The 21803-nt window shown below is 57.0% G+C and overlaps 8 protein-coding genes across 8 annotated transcripts; 2 read left to right on the plus strand and 6 right to left on the minus strand.

Moving 5' to 3' along the window:
• Positions 1-271: 271 nt before the first annotated feature.
• Positions 272-2107, plus strand: EX895_003580 (uncharacterized protein; the record flags this gene model as incomplete). Its single annotated transcript, XM_029884178.1, has 1 exon — positions 272-2107. The coding sequence occupies one exon, from the start codon at positions 272-274 to the stop codon at positions 2105-2107; it is 1836 nt and encodes a 611-aa protein (XP_029739551.1).
• Positions 2108-2516: 409 nt separating this feature from the next.
• Positions 2517-9062, minus strand: EX895_003581 (uncharacterized protein; the record flags this gene model as incomplete). The annotated part of the gene is made up of 1 exon (XM_029884179.1): positions 2517-9062. The coding sequence occupies one exon, from the start codon at positions 9060-9062 to the stop codon at positions 2517-2519; it is 6546 nt and encodes a 2181-aa protein (XP_029739552.1).
• A 579-nt stretch (positions 9063-9641) lies between these two features.
• EX895_003582 (uncharacterized protein) lies at positions 9642-10642 on the minus strand (the record flags this gene model as incomplete). The annotated part of the gene is made up of 5 exons (XM_029884180.1): positions 9642-9706; positions 9790-9965; positions 10046-10157; positions 10254-10326; positions 10412-10642. The coding sequence occupies 5 exons, from the start codon at positions 10640-10642 to the stop codon at positions 9642-9644; spliced, it is 657 nt and encodes a 218-aa protein (XP_029739553.1).
• A 1117-nt stretch (positions 10643-11759) lies between these two features.
• Positions 11760-12986, minus strand: EX895_003583 (uncharacterized protein; the record flags this gene model as incomplete). The annotated part of the gene is made up of 1 exon (XM_029884181.1): positions 11760-12986. The coding sequence occupies one exon, from the start codon at positions 12984-12986 to the stop codon at positions 11760-11762; it is 1227 nt and encodes a 408-aa protein (XP_029739554.1).
• A 2033-nt stretch (positions 12987-15019) lies between these two features.
• On the plus strand, positions 15020-16276 carry EX895_003584 (uncharacterized protein; the record flags this gene model as incomplete). Its single annotated transcript, XM_029884182.1, has 2 exons — positions 15020-15023; positions 15108-16276. The coding sequence occupies 2 exons, from the start codon at positions 15020-15022 to the stop codon at positions 16274-16276; spliced, it is 1173 nt and encodes a 390-aa protein (XP_029739555.1).
• A 345-nt stretch (positions 16277-16621) lies between these two features.
• EX895_003585 (uncharacterized protein) lies at positions 16622-17695 on the minus strand (the record flags this gene model as incomplete). The annotated part of the gene is made up of 2 exons (XM_029884183.1): positions 16622-17489; positions 17586-17695. The coding sequence occupies 2 exons, from the start codon at positions 17693-17695 to the stop codon at positions 16622-16624; spliced, it is 978 nt and encodes a 325-aa protein (XP_029739556.1).
• Positions 17696-18230: 535 nt separating this feature from the next.
• Positions 18231-19706, minus strand: EX895_003586 (uncharacterized protein; the record flags this gene model as incomplete). The annotated part of the gene is made up of 1 exon (XM_029884184.1): positions 18231-19706. One exon carries the CDS (start codon positions 19704-19706, stop codon positions 18231-18233), a length of 1476 nt encoding a protein of 491 aa, XP_029739557.1.
• Positions 19707-20246: 540 nt separating this feature from the next.
• EX895_003587 (uncharacterized protein) lies at positions 20247-20629 on the minus strand (the record flags this gene model as incomplete). Its single annotated transcript, XM_029884185.1, has 2 exons — positions 20247-20367; positions 20505-20629. The coding sequence occupies 2 exons, from the start codon at positions 20627-20629 to the stop codon at positions 20247-20249; spliced, it is 246 nt and encodes an 81-aa protein (XP_029739558.1).
• Positions 20630-21803: the final 1174 nt, after the last annotated feature.

Below are 21803 nucleotides of genomic sequence, written 5' to 3' on the forward strand. Positions count from 1 at the left end.
CTCCCTCTCTCCCTTCCATCGTTCGTTCACCACCTTCATCGTTTGGACCCCTTCCGTCCTCTTCACCACCTCCATCTTCCTCCTATAGCAACAAAGGCGTGGCGACCTTGGGATCACTCCTTCGCTTCGACTCTGATCTTCAGTGCCTCTTCTCGACGTCTTGTCTTGTGCTTTTGATCATCTTGTCTACCTTCTTTGGTCAAATTGGAATCCACAACACCCATCAAAATAGACAGTATTTGTTGTGCCCTCTCCGCCAACCCTTGTCGTCATGCCTCGTACCAAGCCAACCTCGCCCAACTCGGCCTACTACAGCCCCGATCCCAACACCCCCACGTTCTCGCCTCCTGGCGAGTATACCGAGTTCCAGACCCTCCGACCAGGTACACCAGGAAGCTTTGGTCGGTACTCTGTCGCCAGCACCAACCTCGAAAAGTACGATCAGGACGGCCCCCACACTCCACAAGCACAGGCTCTTTTGTCCCATGACGACGGCGCCCAGCGTTCTAGCGCCTATTACTTTGACAAGGAAGGCGGTGCTGCTGCTGCCCATTCTGCTTCTGATGCATACCAATACCAGGGCAGACGGGGCCAAGGCTTCAATCCCGCCAACGCCGCTGCTCTCGAACATGGGTCTCCCGCTAAAAAGCGCGCTGGCTTCATTCGACGCAGACCCATCCTCTTCAGTGCCATCCTCCTCCTCGTCCTCATCGCTGCCGGTGTCGGTGCCGGTGTAGGTATTTCGCAGTCCAACAAGTCCAATGACAAGAACCTTTCCGCCACCAACACCAGCGCCAACTCTGGATCCGGCTCCGGCTCCAACTCCCCCTCCTCTTCCTCCTCCCCTTCCTCGACCAGTCGTGGCAGTAGCGCTGGCTCCCCTACCACCTCCTCCGCTCCCAAGATCACTCCTTTCGCCAAATACAGCTGGACTGACACCGGCACCAAGGCTTTCGGTGTCAGTCTCGGCTCCTGGCTTGTCCTCGAGCGATGGCAGCTCGAAGATTGGATGGTTGAACAGGGCGGTGACGATGCTTGGGACGAGTGGAGCTTCACTCAGAACCTCGGCAGCAAGGCCGCTTCCGTCCTCACCGACCACCAAAACAGCTGGGTCACCGAGGCCGACATGGACACCTTGCAGAACACCGGTGTCAACCTCGTTCGTATCCCCATTCCCTTCTGGGCCTTCATCCCCACCATCTCGGGCGAGCCTTACTACAACAACTTGACCGCATACAGGGCCCAGCTCGACAAGATGCTTCAGTGGTGCTACTCGCGCGGCATGTATGTCATGCTCGACCTCCACGCCATGCCCGGTTCGCAGAACGGCGACCAGTCCAGCGGTCACAACACCACCAACATTCAGTGGTTCTCGCAGGCCAACCAGGACCGTTCCGATACCTTCCTCAAGAATGTTCTTTCCTGGGCCACCTCGAGCCAGTACAGCTCCATCATCAACTCGATCGGCGTCGTCAACGAGCCCCGTGTCGTTAACAACAACTGGGCGGTTGACCAGTCCCGCTTCCAGATCACCCAGAACTACTACGAGCGCAGTTACGCTCTTTGCGTCCAGAACAACATCCCCATGACCTTCCACAACGGCTTCGCTCCCGGCAGCGTCACGGACAAGATGAACCTCTGGAAGTCCTTTGTCTCGGGCAAGGACCCCAACATGCTCATATACGAGGACCACCCGTACCCAGGCTGGTTCCAGACGCCTGAACCGGGCCAGTCCCAGATTCAGTCGTCGGTCTGCGAATACGGTGCTGCGGGAAGCTCCTTTGGCATTCCCATCATCATGGGTGAAATGTCGGCCATTCAGAACACCAACTCGTCAAGCTACGCCACCACCTACCTACAGATGCAGTTCGCCACGTACGGTTGGTCCGCAGGGTCCATTTTCTGGAACTTTAAGGCCAACGCGTCGCAGAACCCAGTGCTCGCCCTCTCGCCCAACTTGATGCAGCTCTACTCGTATGTCGACCTCGTCGCTGCTGGCACCATGCCCAACCCGGGCAAAGGCGGAAACATTCGCAACTTTTACTCGAGCCTGCCCAACCCTTGTGGCGGGTTCCAGACCTACGGCTGGAGCAACCCTGCGCCATGACCGTGTCAACATCATATGGACTTTTTGCTTTTGTTATGATATTCCCTTTCGTTCGCTTTCGTCGTGCCATATCAATCACCGCATTGCCTTTTTCGGGCCGGAGTGTGTCTGAGATCGCCGTACATGTGTTTCATTTGTCGAAGTGTCGAGATGAAGCGAAGCGGCACCCTTTTGGGCGTCGTTGGAGTTGCGGCCATCTAAGTTAACGTCACGCCCATGCCTACATGCACGGAATGACAGTCGCCCTCCGCATTGTTTCGTGTTTGAACGCAGAAATCGACTCGATTGTTTCGAATGACACAGAACGGAACTCGAAGAAGAGAGAGAGAGAGAGAGCGCGGAAAGGACAGTGAGGGAGAGTAGGGAAAAGACAGTAAGAGCGACGAGAAAGGACACGTGTGAAGCCAAGTTACCTAGCGAAAGGAATGTCGTTGGTAACTTCCTGCAACTTGTCATACAGCACGGCCCGCCTGTTACCATACGCATCCTTGACCAACCACTGCGCATGCGCTGCGGCCTCCCTTTCTGTCAAGTCCGGTTTAAACCTATCCCTCAGCCTGTCGATCGTAGGCATGCCCTTGAAACTCGGCAGCTCGGTGCCCAACATCAACTTGCACGTATCCACAATCTCGTCGCAGAACGGCCGCGCCGCCAAAAACGCCTTGACCACCAACTCTTCGAACATCCTGAACCCTTGACTGCCCGGTCCGCCCATCACGTCGATCATCTCGTGGCTGAGCTTGAACGAGTACGGCTCGAAGCGCATGCCTCCCGGTCCGATGTCGAACAAGAATCCAAAGTCAATGTGCACCAGATGTCCATCGCCATCGATCATCATGTTGCCATTGTGACGATCGCGGATCTGTAGGATGTGGCACACCACCGAATACGCCGCCATCGACTGGATAAAGTTGATTCTCGCCTTTTGAAACGCCACCGAATCCGGATTGCCGTACTTGCCGATGAAGAACGTCAGCAGGTGGTTGATCTTGGCGCGTCCCATTTCGTCGCGCGACGTGGCGTTGGGCACGACGTCGATCACTCCGCACCCCGGGCCGGTAGCTGTCACTCTGTACGGGTTGAGGTACAGATCCACACCCACGGTAGTGTAGACATTTTTGAACATCGCAATCACCTGCAGCGCCAGCACGTCCTGTCGGCAGTCGTCGCCTACTTTGAAGATGGCTGCCTGCCACACGTCCACCCCCGTCTTCTTGGGTGGGGTGTTTTCATCACCCTCATCGCCCGGCTTGATCACCTCGCGGTGCACCTTGAACGTGGCCATGAACGGCGCCTTGGCGTGCGACTGCAGCGGTCGGCCCGACTTGCGGTCCAAGTCCACCACCACACCGTCCGCATTCGACGGCAGGTACACACCAGGATCCACCTTGATCTTGGCCATCTCTTCATCGATCTTGGCCTTCTTCTCTGGTTTGCTCTTTTTGATGTATGGCTTGAGCTTACCCGAGATCGACGTAACTTCGTTGAAGAAGCCAAACTCGCGTTCGTAAAAGTCCTGCGCTTCACCGGAAAGCGCATTGACGATGTTCTCCACCATGCGGTCGAGCGTTGGCTTCATGGGATCTTCCTCTTCGGCGTTGTCATCGCGGTAGCTGTTGGCCTTCATGTTCCAGATGATCTGGTGGCAGAAGAGTTGCGAGATCTTGGATGTCTCGAAGATGAAATGCTCCACGTAGCCGTACGCATCGGTGCGCAGAGCTTGCACCACCTGCGGCACGTAAAAGAACGTTAGCTCGACTGGATGTTGCTCGAGCGAGCGCATGGCGTATTGCAGCACCATTGGGTGGTTCTCGTACTCCGGTTGGAAGAGGTCGATGGCTTCGACGGGCGAGACAGCGGCCCAGTATTGAAGCCACTTGAGATCCGCGTTCTCCTTCTTGGCCAGCTTGAGATGGTCCTCCAAGAGATACTTAAGCGCGGCCGGGATGTCGACCGTCTTGTACGGCTGGCTGCGGATCAGTCGACCCAGCGTGCTCTTGAGCGCCTTGGATTGGAAACGCAGGCCAAGCTGCACTGCCACCGCAGGGCTGATACGCCAAGCTGACTCGACGAGCCCACCCCAGCTCGCCTCGGTCATCGACTTGCTCAGCGTGCCGACAAAGTCGGAACCCCTGCTGCTGTTGTTCAATGGGTTGGCCCAAACGGACAGACGCGCGTACTCGTTCTCCACCAACAGCTGCAGCAGCTTCTTCTTCTCGTTAAACAACTTGACCGCCTCCTGCAACGTCAACCCGCCGGGCATGCGTACCGACGACAGCGTTGGAGGGAAGCTCGTCACGTGCTGGTCGGCACGCACCACATCGCGCTGCAGCAGGTTGAGCGTCTCTTGCAGCACCTGCATGTCGGCGCTCAGCTGCAGACGGTTGCCGCCGAACGACCACTGCGGCGAGCCGGCGAACCAGCCGAAGGCGAGCTTGTACAGCGCTTCGCGAAGGTAGTGCTCCACCAGCCCCTCGAGCTGGCTGGTCTGGATTAGACGCAGGCCAAAGTTGAGCAGAGTGAATCGAGCTTCTCGAGACAGAGGATGGGTGCTCATGCGGTCCACGGCGGCGCCCGCATGCTGAAGCAGGCGCACCAGTGAAAGCACCATGGTGGGGTCGCGGTATCGGAACGCCTGGAACCGGCTTGAGATGAGGTGGATGAGCGTGAGGTGTGGAGTAAAGAGGCGAGCGGCCTGCTCCTGCTCGGCGGTGATCTCTTGGCGGTCAAAGGCACCCATTTCGGTCTTGCGTAGGAAGGGGTGCTTGGAGGTGAGATTAGGCGAAAAGATGCCTTTGCGAGCCTTGGCGGTCATAGCCCAGCCAATGGTGAGCTCAACCATGATCTTGGTCTCGACTTGAGGACGTGCGCCAATCACCCAAGTCCACACCTGGCATGCCGTGGAGATAGCCTCGGGCGTGAAGACGAGGAACGGGATCGAGACGATAAAGTGGAGCAGCTCGTAGTCCGGCTCGGGCAGCGCAACCACCAGCGCGGCGGTTCGGTAGAGCAGACGGCGGAGCTCGGCAAAGGGAAGCACCCTGCGCTTGCTACTGACGCTGTCGGACAGAGCAGCAAGCTGTTGGCGGCACTCGGCGACGCTAGCAGGCGACATGTTGGTGGTGGGGTCGTGCGAGAGCTCGACGAGACCTTTGGTGAGCGCAAGGTGGATGCCCGTCATCTCGCCAAGGTAGGTGCTTTTGGCAGAAAGCTCGCCGATGAACGAGCTGCTCGCGTCGGAGCGCCATCCACCGAGGTTGGGCAGCAGACGTTCCTTGCGAGCCGAAACGGGCATGCTGCGAGCGTACTCAAGTGCAACACTCTTGCCGAGCTCGCTGCGGTCGGGCAGGAACGAGTCGTCAAACGTGCCGAGGTATCGCTCGAGGATGCCCTGCAGCTCGAGCGGGGCCAGGGCGATGATGGACGAGAGGTACTCGCGCGACTTGGTGAGGAACTGCGAGAGAATCTCATTTCTCTGCACATACGAGTCGGACAAGTCGAACGAGATGTTGGCACGCTCCGAAGTGTAATGGTAGGTTGGGGCGAACTCGTCCTTGTACTCGGCCTCGCAGCCTTCGCGAAGAAGCGTGAGGATCTCGAGCATGGTGGTCACCACATCCTGGTCGCACAGCAACGACGGCAGCGCATAGACGAGCTTGTTGAGGATGTTCTGCGAGACCTGGCGCACCTTGGGCACACGGTGGCAGCAGCCGAGCATGAGCGCCTTGACCTCGTTGGCCACACGCGGATCGAGCGTGTGCCTGTTGACCTGGGTGCCGAGATCACGAATAAAAAAGTCGATCACTTTGTCTGCGATCGCCTGCATCGATCCAACCAGGGCGCTGTTGTTGACACCCTCGTTGGTAAAGTAGGAGAGCACCATGGAGGGACGACCCATGCGGCTGCGAAGACACTCGAGGTCGTAGATGGTAGAGAGGAACGTGACTTGCGCATAGCTGAACGAACGGACGTCGGAAGCGTGCGTGGGGATAACAGCGCTCAGTGCCTTGCGCTGCGAGTCGAGCGTCTGGTTGGAGAACTCGCGCTTGAGCACCGAGTTGTACTCGAGATCGCTCTCGAGATAGTTGTGGGCCGTCTCCGGGACCAATGTGGGCGTCTTGAGCGAGATGGAGCTAAGCGCTTTGCCGACAATCTCAGCCTGTGCTTCGGCAGCCGAAGTAGGGCGTCCGATGGTATTACCTTCGGCGGTAATATTGTTCTTGATGTTGGAGGGCGAAGCAAAGCCGAAGAGTACAGAGAGGAACCACATGTTGCGGAACAGCGATACCATCTCGGTGGTGGGCTGCACTTCTGGATGGATGTCCTTGTGCTCAAGGACGGCGGCGATGGCTGGGAGGAGGGTGGCGAGATCCGTGTTGAGCTCAGCCAGCTCCTCGGCGCTGCTCTTGCCGGAGGAAGCAACAGTCTGCAACTGCATGCCCTTTTCTGCGAAGAGCTGGAGCAGCTCAACGAGGAAGATCTCCTTGCGACCGCCGGAGGCTTCGTTTTCGTCCGAGGAGGCCGAGTCTCGCTCGTCACGTTCGTCGAGACGACCGAGGCCACGGGCTAGCTTGAGCTGAGCCGACTCGACGGCCACCGCAGCGCGGCGGCTGGCACCACCGGTAAGAGCACTTCTGGAAACCGCAGAGAGGGCTCTCACCACGTCAATGTAGGCGCTGCGAGGACCGGCGAGGGCCAGGGGCACGACGTTGTCGAGGATTGCCGCCTCTGCGGAGATGTCGGCGTTGCGGAGACGCTGCAGCAGCATCGATATGGTCAGCGCAGTCACATCGGGTTTGCCCACCTCCAAAGCAAGGCGCGAGATGACGGTGATGGTGCTGAGGTTGATGAGCCTTCGTTGGTCTTCGGAACGAGCCGAGATGTTGGCCTGCGAACCAGACATGGGGATGCCGTTGACTTGGTCGCGGGCAGTGATGGCTCGCGATGCACCGCTGCGCACAGAAACTCCGCTGCCGGCAACGCCACCGACACCAAGACCACCCGGAGTGTCCCTTCCGAGATAGTTGAGGAGGTTGTACATGGTGGAGACGACCAAATCATCGCCGGGAGCAATGGTGACGCACGAAGCGAGACAACGGGCGGCAGCTAGCAGCACAGGCGAGCTGGCACCGCGGGCGCTGGGCGCAAAGATGGGGATGGGCGAGGTGACAAAGTGGCGAAGAACGCGGGTCATGGGAAGGGCGAGCGCGCTGTTGTTGCGGACGAGCACACCAACGCTTTGCAGAGCAGCTCCCTGCAAGCGTGGGTCGTAGAGGGGCGCAGTCTCGCTCAGAAGCGAGCGGATGCGAACAAAGACGTTGTTGTCGATGTTGACCCCGCCGGCGAGACTGCGGGCGACAGAGCAGAGTGCCGAGAGCTTGAGACTTTCGGCAAGGATTTCGGGGACGTGGAGCTCGGGAAGAACCTCAAGGCTCTTGAATCCCTCGCTGAGGAGGAAGCGCTGGACGTCGTGGAAGCTCTTGTTGCTGGCGCGGAGAACGGCGTAGAGAGTGTCGTCGAGGTCGTGCAAGGAATTCTTCAAGGTCTGGGTGGGGGTTTGACCGAAAGCGGCCGACCTGTCTGTGCTAGAAGCAAGCGAGCCGATGACGGGAACACCAGCGAGGAGGCTGCCATTGCCGTTGCCATTTGGAGCTGCACCGTTGGCAGAGCTGCTGCTGTTGCCATTGGCGTGACCATTGGCAGCCGCGGCCGTGGAAGGCGAGATGGAAAAGTTAGGATCGACCGAGTAACGGAGGAGCGAGTTCCAAGCCTTTTTGGTGGCGCCCGGAGCGAGGATGGAGCGGCTATGGATGTGCTCGGCGTCATTCTGAGTAAAGTCTGAGTCGAGGTCGAAGCGATCTGCCTGCGACTGACGGCTGGGGTCGATGCGGTCAAGGTCGAGACCAAGCTTCTGGAAGTCAGAAAAGTCCTCGATGGGAGGACGAGCGTTGACAGCGAGCGCTTGGGCCAAAGCAGTGGCAAGGATGTCGATGGAGGAGAGGAGGATGTAATGACCCGAAAGCGCCACGCCAGCGAGGCGATACCTGGCGAGGAATGAGATGCGGTAGTCCTGCGTATCTTGGGCTGAGGAAGGATCGCCGGCAAAAGTGAAACCACCTTCGGGCCCAACGAGGTCGGCATCCTCGTCCTCGTCACCAGAGAAGAAGGTGTCGACGCTGGCCTCAGACTGGTCATCGGTGGGTCGGACGGTGGCCACTTTGGGAGCACGTCGGGTAGCTCGACCCGCCTGCTGACGTACGTCGGTTTGAGCGTGGAGGAGCAAAAGTGCCTCGTTGAGCCTCCTCACGGTCTGAGTGGAGACGAGGATGGGGTTGAGCACGTCGGCAAGGCGAGCGAATTCGTGCAGCTTCCAAGCGAACGAGGTGGTCGCAACAGCTCTGTAAAAGCCATTGAAGAGGGGCACGAGCTTGACAACGACGGTGTGTCCATCGCCAGTAGTGGCACCGAGCGCATCGCTGAGCTTGGCGGCAAGATCAAAGACGGCGTTGACACAACGAGTGCGATGGTGAGGAGCGTTGATGGCGACGCGCAGGAAGCTCGAGATGAGAGCGTACACGAGCTGATCGGGGAGCGGGTGCTGGGACCAGCTCATGTCCTGGTCAAAGTCGATCAGGGTGAGCTGGCGAAGGAGCTGCTCGAGATCGTCGAGGACGGGGACGAGATGCTCATCGTTCTTGATGTCGGTGGTGTGCTCCGTAGATCGAGAGGCCGAGGAAATGGAAGAGGCGAAGAGCGCCAGGCTGATCTGCGTCCTAGCGGCGGAGGCTGAGAGAAACAGCTTTGAGCCAGTGGTGACTTTGCTGGTGGTGGCAGACTGGGCAAAGACGGAACGGACGTGGGATCGAGCCGAAGGGACGTTGGCAATATCCTCGGCCAGGTTGAGAGCCAAGCTGTCGAGGATGAGCTGATGGGTGGGCAGGTCAAGGCTGTCCATGGTGACGAGAGCACCGAGATCGTCTTTGAGTTCTTTGAGATGAATGTGGATGTCGTCCTCCAACAGGCGACAGCGGACGAGATGGTGATGGTGATGAGAGGGATGAAAGGACGAAAGGAACCGTGCGAATTGGCCCGCACGCGCGCTCCGCACTGACTGAAGAGATTCGAGTGTGATTTTGTGGAGAAGTGCTGTGCTGTGCTGTTCTGATGCAGTGTGACAGAACCGAAGGTTGTGAAAGGAAGAAAGAAAGCGTGAAAGTCGCCTTTTTCGATTTTCCTCCTTTTCCCCGACTTTGCTTTACCGAAACCAACGTTTAAGCTGAGAGAGCCAGTGTCTCACAGCTTCGAGGGTCTATCCATGCACTCTACTCAGTAGACAGACGTTATCAAGGTTACGCAGATTGCATATCAGCTCTAACTACAGAGCGGCACAGGCTCGAAGGGACCAGCGGCCAGTATCGAGCTTGGTATCCGCAGCTGGGACTATGTACACTGAGACCCCCTTTGGGAGGCAGGATGATCTGCTCATCTCCAAATCGAGCACACAAGCACATCGCAGAGTCGATGGGCTTGGACACTAGCACTTGCACGACGATCCATCTTCCATGGTCGTTTGCGCTGGTGCAGCTGTCACGTCGATATCTGCAGTTCCACATGGCAAGGCAAGCACCTCAGTTAGTCGACGTTGTTCCTTCCTCAAAAGCATGACTGCAGCGAACACTTACTCTTGTTGGCGGCAGTGCCACCATTCGCAGCATCTGCATCCTTGTCCATTCCGGGAAGTGCCTGTGCGATCTTCTTGAAGAGCACTTTGACATTATGGCCTGCCTTGGCCGACGTCTCGATGAACATGACGTTGAACTCTTGCGCCTTTTTCTCTGCTTCTTCCGTGGTCACTTGTCTGCCCAGGTTCAAAAGTTGTTTGCCGATGGTCAGCCGCCATCTTTCGGCATGATCCGCAGTTCGATTGTGCATACTCACCTCTTGTCGCTCAAATCCGTCTTGTTGCCCACCAAAACAATGATGACGTCGTTGCCGCGCTCTGCTCGGACATCGTCAACCCATTTCGCTGTGTTTTGGAATGATGCTCGGTCTGATGCGTGCGGTGGAACGAGAAATAGAATGGAAGTCAGCAGCTTAGTTCAGTATTGGCGAGAAGAGTTGGTGCTATCGGTTGCTGCATACTCACTCGTAATGTCATAGACGACCACAGCCACGGACGAGTCGCGGATGTACGATGGAATCAAAGAGCGGAAACGTTCCTGCCAAAAAATGAGCCAACACGTATCTACTCGTTAGTACATCCATCCTCTATTGCAGCGCATCAACGAAGCGCGAAAAACTTACCTGTCCTGCGGTATCCCATAGCTGCAGACGAACCGTCCTGTCTTCGAGGTACATGGTTTTCGAGAGAAAGTCGATGCCGATGGTCGCTTGATATGTGTTGTCGAACGTATCGTACATGAATCGTGTGATGAGCGATGTCTTGCCTACCGACTGCTCGCCGAGAAACACCAGCTTGAACTTTCGGAGTGGCTGGCCGAATTCGGCTGTGCTCGCCCCTGGTGCGTTGGACATGTTGGGAAAATCGTGTGGGAGCTTATGTGGACGATGTCTCTTGATACACCTATATCGAGCGTGGGCAGGAATGTTCCTCGAAAGGTGTGGAGCCTTGTTTTGCGGTCAGAGCGCTTTAACGAGCTGCGGAGCGTGCGGCGAGGGATACGGCGACAAGTGCGCGTGCCAATGCTATGTAATGCTGAGCAGAGAGTATCGTGTATGCTAGCGCGTGTGTGTGCCTGATCCAGAGGCGGAAGCGTAGAGGATGATGGATGGTGATGATAAAGATGATGGAAGATGGTTGCCGAGCGAGGATTGAATTGATTCCAAAAGTGTCAATCAGACCGACACGCTGTCTTGTAGCTGCATGTGGGCAGGTTAGCCTCTCCCTGTCTCTGTCTCTCTCCGCGCAGTGCGGCAGTCGCATGGCCCGCTCGCTGCTCCTCAACGTTGCATTCCACCTGTCTCTCTCTGGCAAAACCCTCTCGCGAGACGCCGCATTTCTCGCACGAACTCTATCTTTCAGCCATGGACTCAGCGGTCTAACACACTCCGACCAGCAGGTCCCCGCTTTCCGATCATGCCTCTCTGTTGCTACACTGCAGGCTATCCTCCCAAGGACAGAGGCCACAGTCTGATCAAAGGTCTGGTCTGGGGACATAGCGATGGTTCCGGCCTCAGTGCTCGCAGACAAGAGGCCGATGCCAGCCTGAGTGGCCAACGCCTTTTTTGCACAAGACGAAACAAATGCAGCGGGTAATTCGTGCAACAAAAGCAACGCCTGTCTTGAAGTGGGTGGCCTCCTCTACTCGTCGTGAAAGTCGCTTGATGGCCCGTTGGAAACTCGAGGCTACGAGAACCCGCCAAGCCGCATCCACTCCCGCATCCACTCCATCGACCGCCGGTCCTCGCACTGAAGTCAGACAGACTCTGAGAGCAGGCTGCTCTCCGTATCACACCCAGAACCATTCTGCAAGCGCGAAGTAGAATCAATTTACAACATCTGAAGAACAACAAGGAACGGGTGCAAGCAAGTTAAACACACAAAAGAGTCGATCCCCCTTAGAACGAATGCTAGTTCTGTGTATGGGGCGCTCTCGAACTGCTTCTGTCGACGCAAGAAGGTTGCAGCTTTTTACTTGTAGAGAGCACGCTTGGCAGCCCGCACCACGACAGCAGTGTCGGGGAACGAGAGCTTCTCGAGGTTGGCAGCGTATGGCGTAGGCACGGCGGCACCAGTGACACGCTCGACGGGTGCATCCAGGTGGTCAAAGGCAAAGTCGTTGACGGTAGCAGCAATCTCGGAACCCACCGAGAACTGAGGGAAGCCACTCTCCACTGTGACGATGCGGTTGGTCTTGCGCACGGACTCGAGGATGGTGTCGACATCCATGGGTGCGATGGTGCGCAGGTTGATCACCTCGGCCTCGACGCCCTCCTCCTTCTTGAGGATCTCGGCCGCCTCCATGGCGTAGTTCATGCCGATCGAGTGCGAAACGATGGTGATGTCCTTACCCGGTCGCTCGATCTTGGCCTTGCCGATGGGGATGGTGAAGTCATCCGAGAGCGCCTCCTGCGAGATCTGGAACGACTGACCGTAGAGGATCTCGTTTTCAAGGAAGACGACCGGGTTGGGGTCGCGGACGGCCGATTTGAGCAGACCACGGCAGTCCTCGGCGGACCAAGGCGAGACGGTCTTGAGACCGGGGATCTGTCCGTACCAGGAGGCATAGTCCTGCGAGTGCTGCGCACCGACACCGGCAGCGGCACCGTTGGGGCCACGGAAGACGATGGGACAGGGCACGTTACCACCGGACATGTAGTACGTCTTGGCACCGGAGTTAATGATCTGGTCGATGGCCTGCATGGCAAAGTTGAAGGTCATGAACTCGCAGATGGGACGCAGACCCGAGAGGGCAGCACCGACGGCGAGACCAGCGAAACCGGACTCGGTGATGGGGGTGTCGATGACACGCTTCTCGCCGAACTTGTCGAGGAGACCACGGGTGATCTTGTAAGCACCGTTGTAGCGGGCCACCTCCTCACCGAGGATAAACACTTTGTCGTCGCGCAGCATCTCCTCCTCCATGGCCGAGTTCAAGGCATCTCGGACGGTGATCTCCTGGGGCTTGCCATCGGTGGAAGCGTTGCGGGTGCTGGAAGGGATAAAGGCGGTGAGGGCGGCCGGGTTAGTTGTGAGGCGCGAAGAGCTGGCGACGGGAGATGACGAGGACGAGGTAGCCTTTTCGAGCAGACGCGAAGGCTGCTTGGCAGCAGCGGTGTTGGAGAGCGATCGAAGACCAGTTCGGTTGACGGCCTGGACACGGGCCAAGGAGGCGAAAGCGGAGCGAGCGGCGGCCATTTTGGGGAGCTTCGACGACAGCAGCGACGCTAGCGACGACGGTGTGGATGGTATAGGAATGATGTGTGGAGAGAAGAGGAGAGGATGGAGAAGAGAAGAAGACGAGGAGGGGGTGAGTTGAGATCGGGAACAGCGACGAGACACGCAGAAGAACTCTCGTCTAGGATAACGACCGACACAGCAACACGCGCGCTCTGAACACCCTCAAAAGGAAGAAACCAAAATCAAAAAAGCAAAACTCAAAGGTGTTCAAAGGTGCGGCGAGGCAGAGGCGAGGAAAAAAAAAGAAAGAACGAAACAGAGAGAGTGAGTGCGAGCCATCCAAGCATCCGTGGAGGCAAAAAAAGAGAAAGACTGAAGCTGCAGCCGTGTTTTCCAACTGGCGTCAGCGTGGCATCGATAGGATGGATACTGCACGAAGAAATTGGGATGCTCGGTCAAATTCCGGCGAAGCATCGACAATACAAACTGGGTGAGAATCGACTAAACTCGGACTTTGTTCGGCGCCACTGGTCGAATACAAACGCCTCTCATCAGCGAGCAACCAAATTCCGCCTTCCCAACAACTCTTTCCACGAAGCCGCCGCACTCCGCTGATCTCTACCATTTGAGCTCATCTCCCCACTCTTGCGCTTCCATACGCTGAATCATGATCCATCGGGATGCTTTCCGAGAGCTACAAAGCTGCCCGATGATAGCGAAGAAGACCTGCACTCCTAATGACAGCCATAGCAAGTGGTATGGCCTTGCCGAAAGTAACACCGTCTGGTTGTGTCCTGCCATGATTTCTATTCTCTATCCTTTTTTTGGTGATTATCGATGCGGAGAGCAGAGACTCCGAAGGCAAGACCTTGGTTGCTGTCAGGCTCACAGAGCCGTCATGACTTTGGTTCGAATCGCTTCTAGTGTCGCATGTCACGCTGCTCGCCACACGATGTTGTCAAGAGGCGAACTTGACGGCGAGTGGCCTTTGGTCTTGTCAAGGAGGGAGCAGTCTGAGCGGCGAGGAGATCGACCGACGACTGCTGTTGGAGTAGCGCTATTTCAAGTGATCTTGCATATTCCTTTCGCCTTTAACGGTGACAATCGGATCAAGGCGGAAGCGGAAGTCAGACATCACGGCAGAGGCGAAGGTCAGCGGCCTGTTCCGCATCTGACCCACGCGGCGTCGCCCGCTTCGCGCGTTGAAGCGGCAAAGCAAAGGCACTGCTTGCTGTTCCTCCTGCCTGTTGGGGTGGGGGACGGGCATCGGTGTGGACTCTGCAGCCTGTCAGCGTCTCGTTCGAATTTGACCGGCGTCTGCCTGTAGCAGATCGTCGGAATCGGTCCAGAGCGTTAAATGCAGACCCGATCGATACACACTCCTGGAGAGCAACGCGTGCGTCCGTCCGCTTGCGCCTCAAACGTGGTCTGATCACGCAGAATAGCAAATTCGTCGGAATTTTCTTGGTCGCTGTCGGCTGCTGCATGTCTTTTTTCCTTACACACAAAGCAAAGAGGGAGAGAAGCGAGTGTGTGTGAGTGTGAGTTTGAGCCGGACCCGATTCATCCTCAGCTCATTTCACAATCCAGCTTTCTGGTGCGTTGCTCGCAAGTGAAAATCAACGCTGCCATACACATCGCAGAACACCCTCTTCCACTTACGCTCACCATCCTCATCTCACTCGGGCGGACACTATCTGCTTTCGGAAGCAGAACCTTTCGCTGGAAGACATCGGCACTGCATTTTCGACACACACGCCGAGGTGGCTCCCACTTTCGAATCTCGGCTCCACCGCGCAACCGTCGGCTTCTCTGCCGAATCTTTCGACTCAGCACTCGCTCTCCACAAGTCTCTGGGAGTGCAGCATCACAACCTGTCTGCAGTCGCGCAAAGCACTCGTTGACTCCCATTTGGAACGACCTTGCGCCGACTTTCGTGATCGACTCAGCACTCGAGCACTTCCTCCGTCACCGTGTCTGCATCCTATCAGCGTCCTTCCATTTCGATCTCAAACGTACACTTGAGAACATCCCGTTCATTTATACACAACATGAGTAAGTAGCTGAAGACAGACCTGCGCAAGAATAACGACGTTGAAGCGTACTGACGTGCTCCACCGCTACCTTTTGCTCTCAAAGTGGACGATCTCACCGAAGCCAGCAGCGACTACGCAGCCAACTCGTGGGTCACCTGGTTCCTTTCTACGAAGGGCAACGAGTACTTTTGCGAAGTCGATGAAGACTACATCCTCGATCGCTTCAACCTCACTGGCCTCAACGCCGAAGTGCAGCACTACCCTCAGGCGCTTGATCTCATCACCGACTCGCTCGAAGATGACCTCTCGGACTCGATCCGCGATTCGGTCGAGGCGCAGGCAAAGCTACTCTACGGCCTCGTACATGCACGCTACGTTATCACCACACGTGGTTTGGCAAAGATGCTGGAAAAGTACAAGCGCGCCGACTTCGGAAGATGCCCGCGCGTTCTTTGCTATCAACAGCCTTTGCTACCAGTCGGGCTCAGCGACAATCCGTTCCAGAAGGCGGTCAAACTGTTTTGCCCACGATGCGAAGATATCTACTCGCCTAAGAGCAGTCGGCACGGTACCATCGATGGCGCCTTCTTCGGCAGCACGTTCCCGCACATGCTCTTTATGGTGTATCCCAACGTTTTGCCCTCCAAATCGCCGGCCTCGCAATCGCCCTTTTTGCTCAACTCGTCGACCTCACAGCACCGCGCCGACGCACGCTCGAATGCCGAACAGGCCGATGTCGACGACTCGATCAATGTACTCCCCCCCGGCTACGGCGACGGCGCAGGCAATGGCTCGTCGCTGCCCGGCGCATCCTCGTCAGCGGTAGCAGCTGCTGCGGGTAGCGCCGCAGCCGGTGGCGGCCCCACTACGACTCCTGCCAATTCGACAGCCGCTGCTGCCGCTAAAGTGGAGCGCTACCGACCGCGCATCTTTGGTTTCCCCGTACACGAGACGAGCAAGTTGCAGAAATGGCAGGACAAGATGCGCGATCAGCAGATCGAGCGTCTAGAAAAGGTAGAGGCTGCCGGGGGTATTGCTACGCCAGGTGCAGCTGCGTTTTTCCGCAAGGCTGCTCCTGTTGCAGCAACACCGTCACAGGCAGCTGCGTCATCGACAGTACCATCAACGGCAACAGCAACAGCGACAACATCAGCAGCAGCAGCAGCAACGGCGGCGGCGGTACCACCAGCTCACGCGGCGGCGCCATCACAGCCAGCAGCGGCGACGACCAGCACGCCATTGCAGGCTACTCCCACCACCGCACGCAGCTAGTAGAGAGTGATTTCGGAGCACCAACAGTGCACTGGCTGGGCTGTATACCACTTTTCCCCCTTCACATGAAACGCATCACGCAGCCAATTTGCGACGGTTTCTCAGGCTGTGTCGCCTCCTTTGCCTGCTGCACAATTGATCAAAGAGAACTGTATGCCTGCAATCCTAGGCCGTGCACGCTTTCGTGCTGTTGAGCAGCGAGTTGATGTCCCTCACAGGCAGGCAAAATGACACACGATGGAAAGTTGGAGACGGAAATCAGATCCATATTCCTTGTGTTCCACCGAAACCGGAGCATAAATGTGAACAGATAACGATCGCAGATCATGCGCTTGCAGGGCTACTCTAAACGTTTGTGGAGCAGATGATCTCGGCGACGAGGGCCTTCATGTCCTGAGCTCTAGCTGCGCCGGCTTCGAGCACTTCCTCGTGGTTGGCGGCCTCGGCGGAATCCTGGTTGAGCGTGGTTTGGACGAGTGCCTCGACCTTTTCGCCGCCTTGGGCCTCGGCGGCGAGGGCGGCTTTGAAGTCGAAGTAGGGTTTGAGGACGACCTTGTTGGTGATGAGGGAGATGGCGAGAACTTTGAGTCCGGCGTGGGCGGCGGCGATGGCTTCGGGGACGGTGCTCATGCCGACGGCGTCTGCGCCTACGGTCTTGAGGAAGCGGGCGTCGGCACGGGACTCGTACGAGGGGCCCAGCACATAGGCATATGTGCCGCTCGCGAGGGAGTCCGACAGGCCGAGCTTCTGGGCGGCGCGGTAGAGCGCGAGGCGAAGCTCCAAGTCGTACGCATTCGAGAGCGGCGGGAAGCGCGGGCCGAGTGCGGACAGGTTGGCGCCGATGAGAGGGTTCATGCTGGTCAGCGTCGGCAGCGACAGATGGTCGTGAATCGCCATGATGGTCCCCACCTCAAACGAGTCGTTCAACCCTCCGGCAGCGTTGGTCACAATGAGCGCCGAGATGCCCAGCAGCTTCATGACGCGTGTGGGGAACACACAGCTCGCCGCCGTATGCCCTTCGTACGTGTGGAAGCGCCCAAGGCATGCCACCACAGGCACGCGAGCCCCACCGGAGGACGAGGAAGAAATGTACCCGAACGCCAGCGACGACTTGTGGCCCTCAACCGTGCTCTCTGCGAATCCCGGGATCGAGGTGTACGGCACATGCACCGCGGATTCCAGCGATGAAGCCAGCCCGGACAGCCCAGAGCCGCTGTTCAGAACACAGTGCAGAGAAAATGAAGCGTCAGTATGCCTCGACTAAGGGTTCGTACGAGGAGATAACGGCAGAAAGAGTTCGCAAACGTACCAGATGATACCCCACTTGGGGTTAGCCAGCTCAGCCGGAACCGCAGCGCGAATCGCCTCGACGGCTTGCTTGAACTGTGCTGGCAGTGCGTCAATGTCTACCGATGTCATCTTGTGCAACGAATACTGAAGTGAGAAGTGGCGATGAGGGGAGAAAGAGAAAGCATCGAGTGTTGGTTAGTTTTCTTGCTTCCCGCCAAGCAGCGGAGCAGCCGTGCGAACCTTCGGATAATTTTGCCGATTGGGTGGAGAAGGGTTCTTTCTTTTTTTCTTCTGTTTGCTGCTCAGGCACCACTTGCGATAAAGGAAAAGAACCGGCACACGCACAGTCGACACAACCGTGCTTCCGTCGCTGTGATCCGACAAGTCGCTCGAAAGCGGTTGACAGTCGGTCGGAACGTCGGCTTTGGCAAGGCGTGTCCGATAAGCTCATCGGCCTCAACTCAAGGAAAGAGAGAGTCAAAGCTTGGCGAAGCGTCGTCGCGTGACTGTTGCTTCGGGCATCTCCGACGCGGCCATTCAATATGCACAAATTGAGCCTGTCACAGGACACCTCGTGCACGTCTGTCTACGTTGTGATTAGCTATTTCGCCGTCGCTATTGCTATGGTACATCCCGTCTCTCCATCGCAGGTCGTTCGGCGCTGCTACATCTCGTCCGAGCTAACATCTTCATCGCCAGAAAGCGTATCGACCGCCTGTATCGCTTCGTCCGACCCCCTCGACGGGTGCTGCATGCGCTCCTGCATTCGAGAAGCAGCAAGAGCAGCCGTCGTTGTCGACGAGGGTGTGTTGCTGCCCGTCCTGCTCATGAGTGCCGAGGTTGTCGTTGTCGACAATCCCGTCGAGATGGTCGATGGGTGCTCTGCCAGCTCGAACGATTCTATCCAATAGTCTAGCCCGCTGTCCCCTTTCTGCTGCTCCTGGCCGTCGAACCACTGCTCGCCGTGTCGAGCGCGTTGCATCATCCATGCACTCACTTCGCACGGATGCACCCTTCTTTGCGGCATCGCATCTGTAAGCTCGTCGTCGCGGCGAAGAGTAGACACGAGTTCCAAGCGCATTGTCGCCGACTTCGCATCAGATAAACGAGGTCGACGTAGTCCACGCAGCCAGCGTCTGTACTTCTCCGTGTATCCGACGTAGTCCTTCTCTGCATGCCCCACCAGAAGCAGCACTTCCAATGTCGAGCATCTGTCGATGAGCACTTGCAGCGGGTTGATGCTCCCCGTCAGGTCAAGTTCGATCGCACCGCTGTCCGCGCTCGCCACTGACGATGAAACAGGAGAAGAAACGATCATGGGTACGATCAGTCCGAGCTTCTGGAGCTGTGGTAAGCCAGCTAGCGTCGACGCCGTCGTTGGCGTAAACCTGAACCGAGGTCCGTGGAGCTGCAAGTGCGTCAGCCGGCTCCACCGCTGAGCGAGCCAAAAGTCACGCTCGAGGTCTCCGCCATAGTGGCCCACCAAGCAGCTGTATCGCTCCAACCTGTTGGAAAGCTGTGCAAACTGACGTTGCAGTCCGCGCGGAACGCCCTCCAGATGCAGCGTCTGCAACGCGTGGCAGTGCGAGAGGATGATGCGCACAAAGGGAAGCAGTTCCTTCTCGAAGTGTGTCTGCGCTTGCGAGGCGTCGAACAGCGCTGGTCCATACCCGTGTTCGAGCGAGGCCAGGCTGCGTGCGCGCAGAGTCAAGCTGCGCAACCTCGTTCGGGCGATAGTTCGGATGCCGATGCGATCCATGTCGAGCGACACGGCGAACGAGCGCATCTGCTCGAATCCATAGAGGCGCAGATCGGGCAGAAGAAGCGCAGCATAGATGGCTCGATGACAAGCTCTACTGACCCTTGCCAGCTCCAACAGCTGCTTTGAGGATGTGCCCGGCTCGTCCTGCGCCACATGGTGAGCGGCCAGCAGCACAATGTGGACGATAAGCTCGACGGGCAGCCGTGGATCGCCCACCACCGCGTTTCGAAGCGCGGACTTGCTTCCTCCGCCGATCGTCTCGATGTGCTGCTGCGTAAAGACGGCTGCTCTCCTTCGCGGCTTGGACGCAGGCGGCGGTGTCGACGTCCACGATTCAGCCAGCCGAGCAAACGACCAGAACGAATCTGATATCGTCATGTCGATGGCGCAACCATGGATGCAAAGCGTGTCAGGAACCGTGGACGGTACACTCCTGTGATGCGGAAACAGGTCTTAGATGGTGTTTGAGCAGAATGATCGAGATGTATCAAAGGTTGGGAAAGCGGTGGCGACCAAGATAACGGTGGAGGTCAAGCAAGATGAAATTAGCTTGCTGCTCGCGATCATACACGGCGAAGCGGGCCGACCAATGGATTTTTCTTTCGGCTTCTTTCCACGCCTTGAGCTTTCCCTCACCACGTTATTGGGAACACACCACTCATCACATCTAATCATCACTTATTCTGCCAGCACACGCAGAGGAGAATGAATCGATGGCTAAGATTGCCAGATGCGAACGAAGACATGCAGATACCAGAGTGAAACACAAATGAACAACGATAGAGTGGCCTACAAAGGAGTGGATATAGGAGGTCTACTTGTGCGTGCGCCGCAAAAGAAGGACCTCTGGAGAAGCCAAGGCCGAAGAAAGAGAAAAGGCGAGACGATGACGGAGCGCACAGGTGACTGGGACCCATACTACATAGCCACACAGTTGCATCCTGCGCCAGCAGGTGCATAAGGATCCTCGCCCTTGCTCACGGGACCCCATACAGATGGCACGAGGTAGTCACGCGTGCTCTTGCAGTAGTTGATGAGGCTGGCACAGCGTTGAGAGAGGAAGCGATACAAGGCCAGGAGTTAGTTTCGGGACGGTGCTGACACGAAGTAGTTAGAGCAGTGACGAGCATGATCTCGCAAGCTGGCTCTCGACGGCAGCAGTGTTGAGTGACTCACCTCTGACTGGCTTCCGAGACACGGATACGAGGTCGCTCGAGGTCCTCTTTCAAGCGCTGGTTGTGCTCTGTGAGTCTGCGCAGCTTGAGCTCCGACATGGATTGTTTGTGAGGCTTGACGTTCATCGTGGCGGCGTCGGTATTGCGTACGGAACGAGGGGAGACTTTGCTCGAGAGTGCAGATTCGTGTGGCCGTTGGAACGACAGGAGAGAGCGAGAAGATTTGCGGTTGCTGACTGAACGAGGGGCGACGAGATGGAGGACGAGATGGAGTTGCAGCTGCAAAAGCGGTTTCTGCGAGGGTCCAAGCGGAGAGCTGGCGATTCGCATGAGACGGCGTGTTTGGCACTTTAGTGTTCATTCGGCCGTTTTTGTCTTGAGAATTCGAAAGCTGTTAAATTGGGGTTCACATCGGTCAATCGACCGAATCACCGAAAATCAGATTTGCTTTTTCAGGTTTCATCTTTGTGCAGCTTTGCAGCGATAAGAAATCTGATCTCGCACAAATCAGAACCAAGCTCGTCTGGCGGGACGGTCGAGTCAACCTTGTGATGCATGCTCGGTTCCAGAGGAAGCAGCTTTCAGTAGACGAAGCAAGCGAGCAAGCAAAAAAAAAGTCTCCACATCTAACGCACTGTCGTTTCTTCTTGAGCCGTTGTGATCTCGTCGTCGACACTTGAAGCCACCATCATCATCCTCATCATCCGCCAGCCCACCCTCTTCGACCCATCTAAGGCGGCTCTACGACTCTACTCGCATCTACAGTAGGAGCATAATACCGACGTACTCGCCGATCTATCGTGCAGTCAACTCCGGCACCTTTCTTCACGGTATGTAGGCCGATTCAAGCATTCTCCAGCGCCAACAGCCACCGCTCGGAAGCTGAAGATGGCAAGACAGTGCGATTATCAGGAACGCTTCTATGCGGCACACACGTGCAGGTTCCGTGTCGCCCGGCAACGCAGAGCCACATTGCAATTGATTCGTGGACTCCAACTGACTCCAGATGCTTATACTTTTCCCCATTCTCTTCCTCTTTCTCGTCCACGGTTGCGACCTCGTCAACGTCTCTTTCGTCCGTTGCAATGGACCCACCCATGCGCGATTTGGGACTTGCGGGGACTTGCGGCTATCTCCATCATCTCGGGCAACGGCGATCCTTGTTTGATGTGATGGTGTTGATGCTCTTCTCGTACATCTCGGTCGATCCAACTTTCGACACTTCCGGTCCAAACCTTTCTTTCGCTCTAACACGCCATCACAATTTTCTGACGCTTCTTTTTTTCTTCTCGCTTTTCTT

Source organism: Sporisorium graminicola, chromosome SGRAM_21, assembly GCF_005498985.1.
Source record: "Sporisorium graminicola strain CBS 10092 chromosome SGRAM_21, whole genome shotgun sequence".
Lineage (NCBI taxonomy): Eukaryota > Fungi > Basidiomycota > Ustilaginomycetes > Ustilaginales > Ustilaginaceae > Sporisorium > Sporisorium graminicola.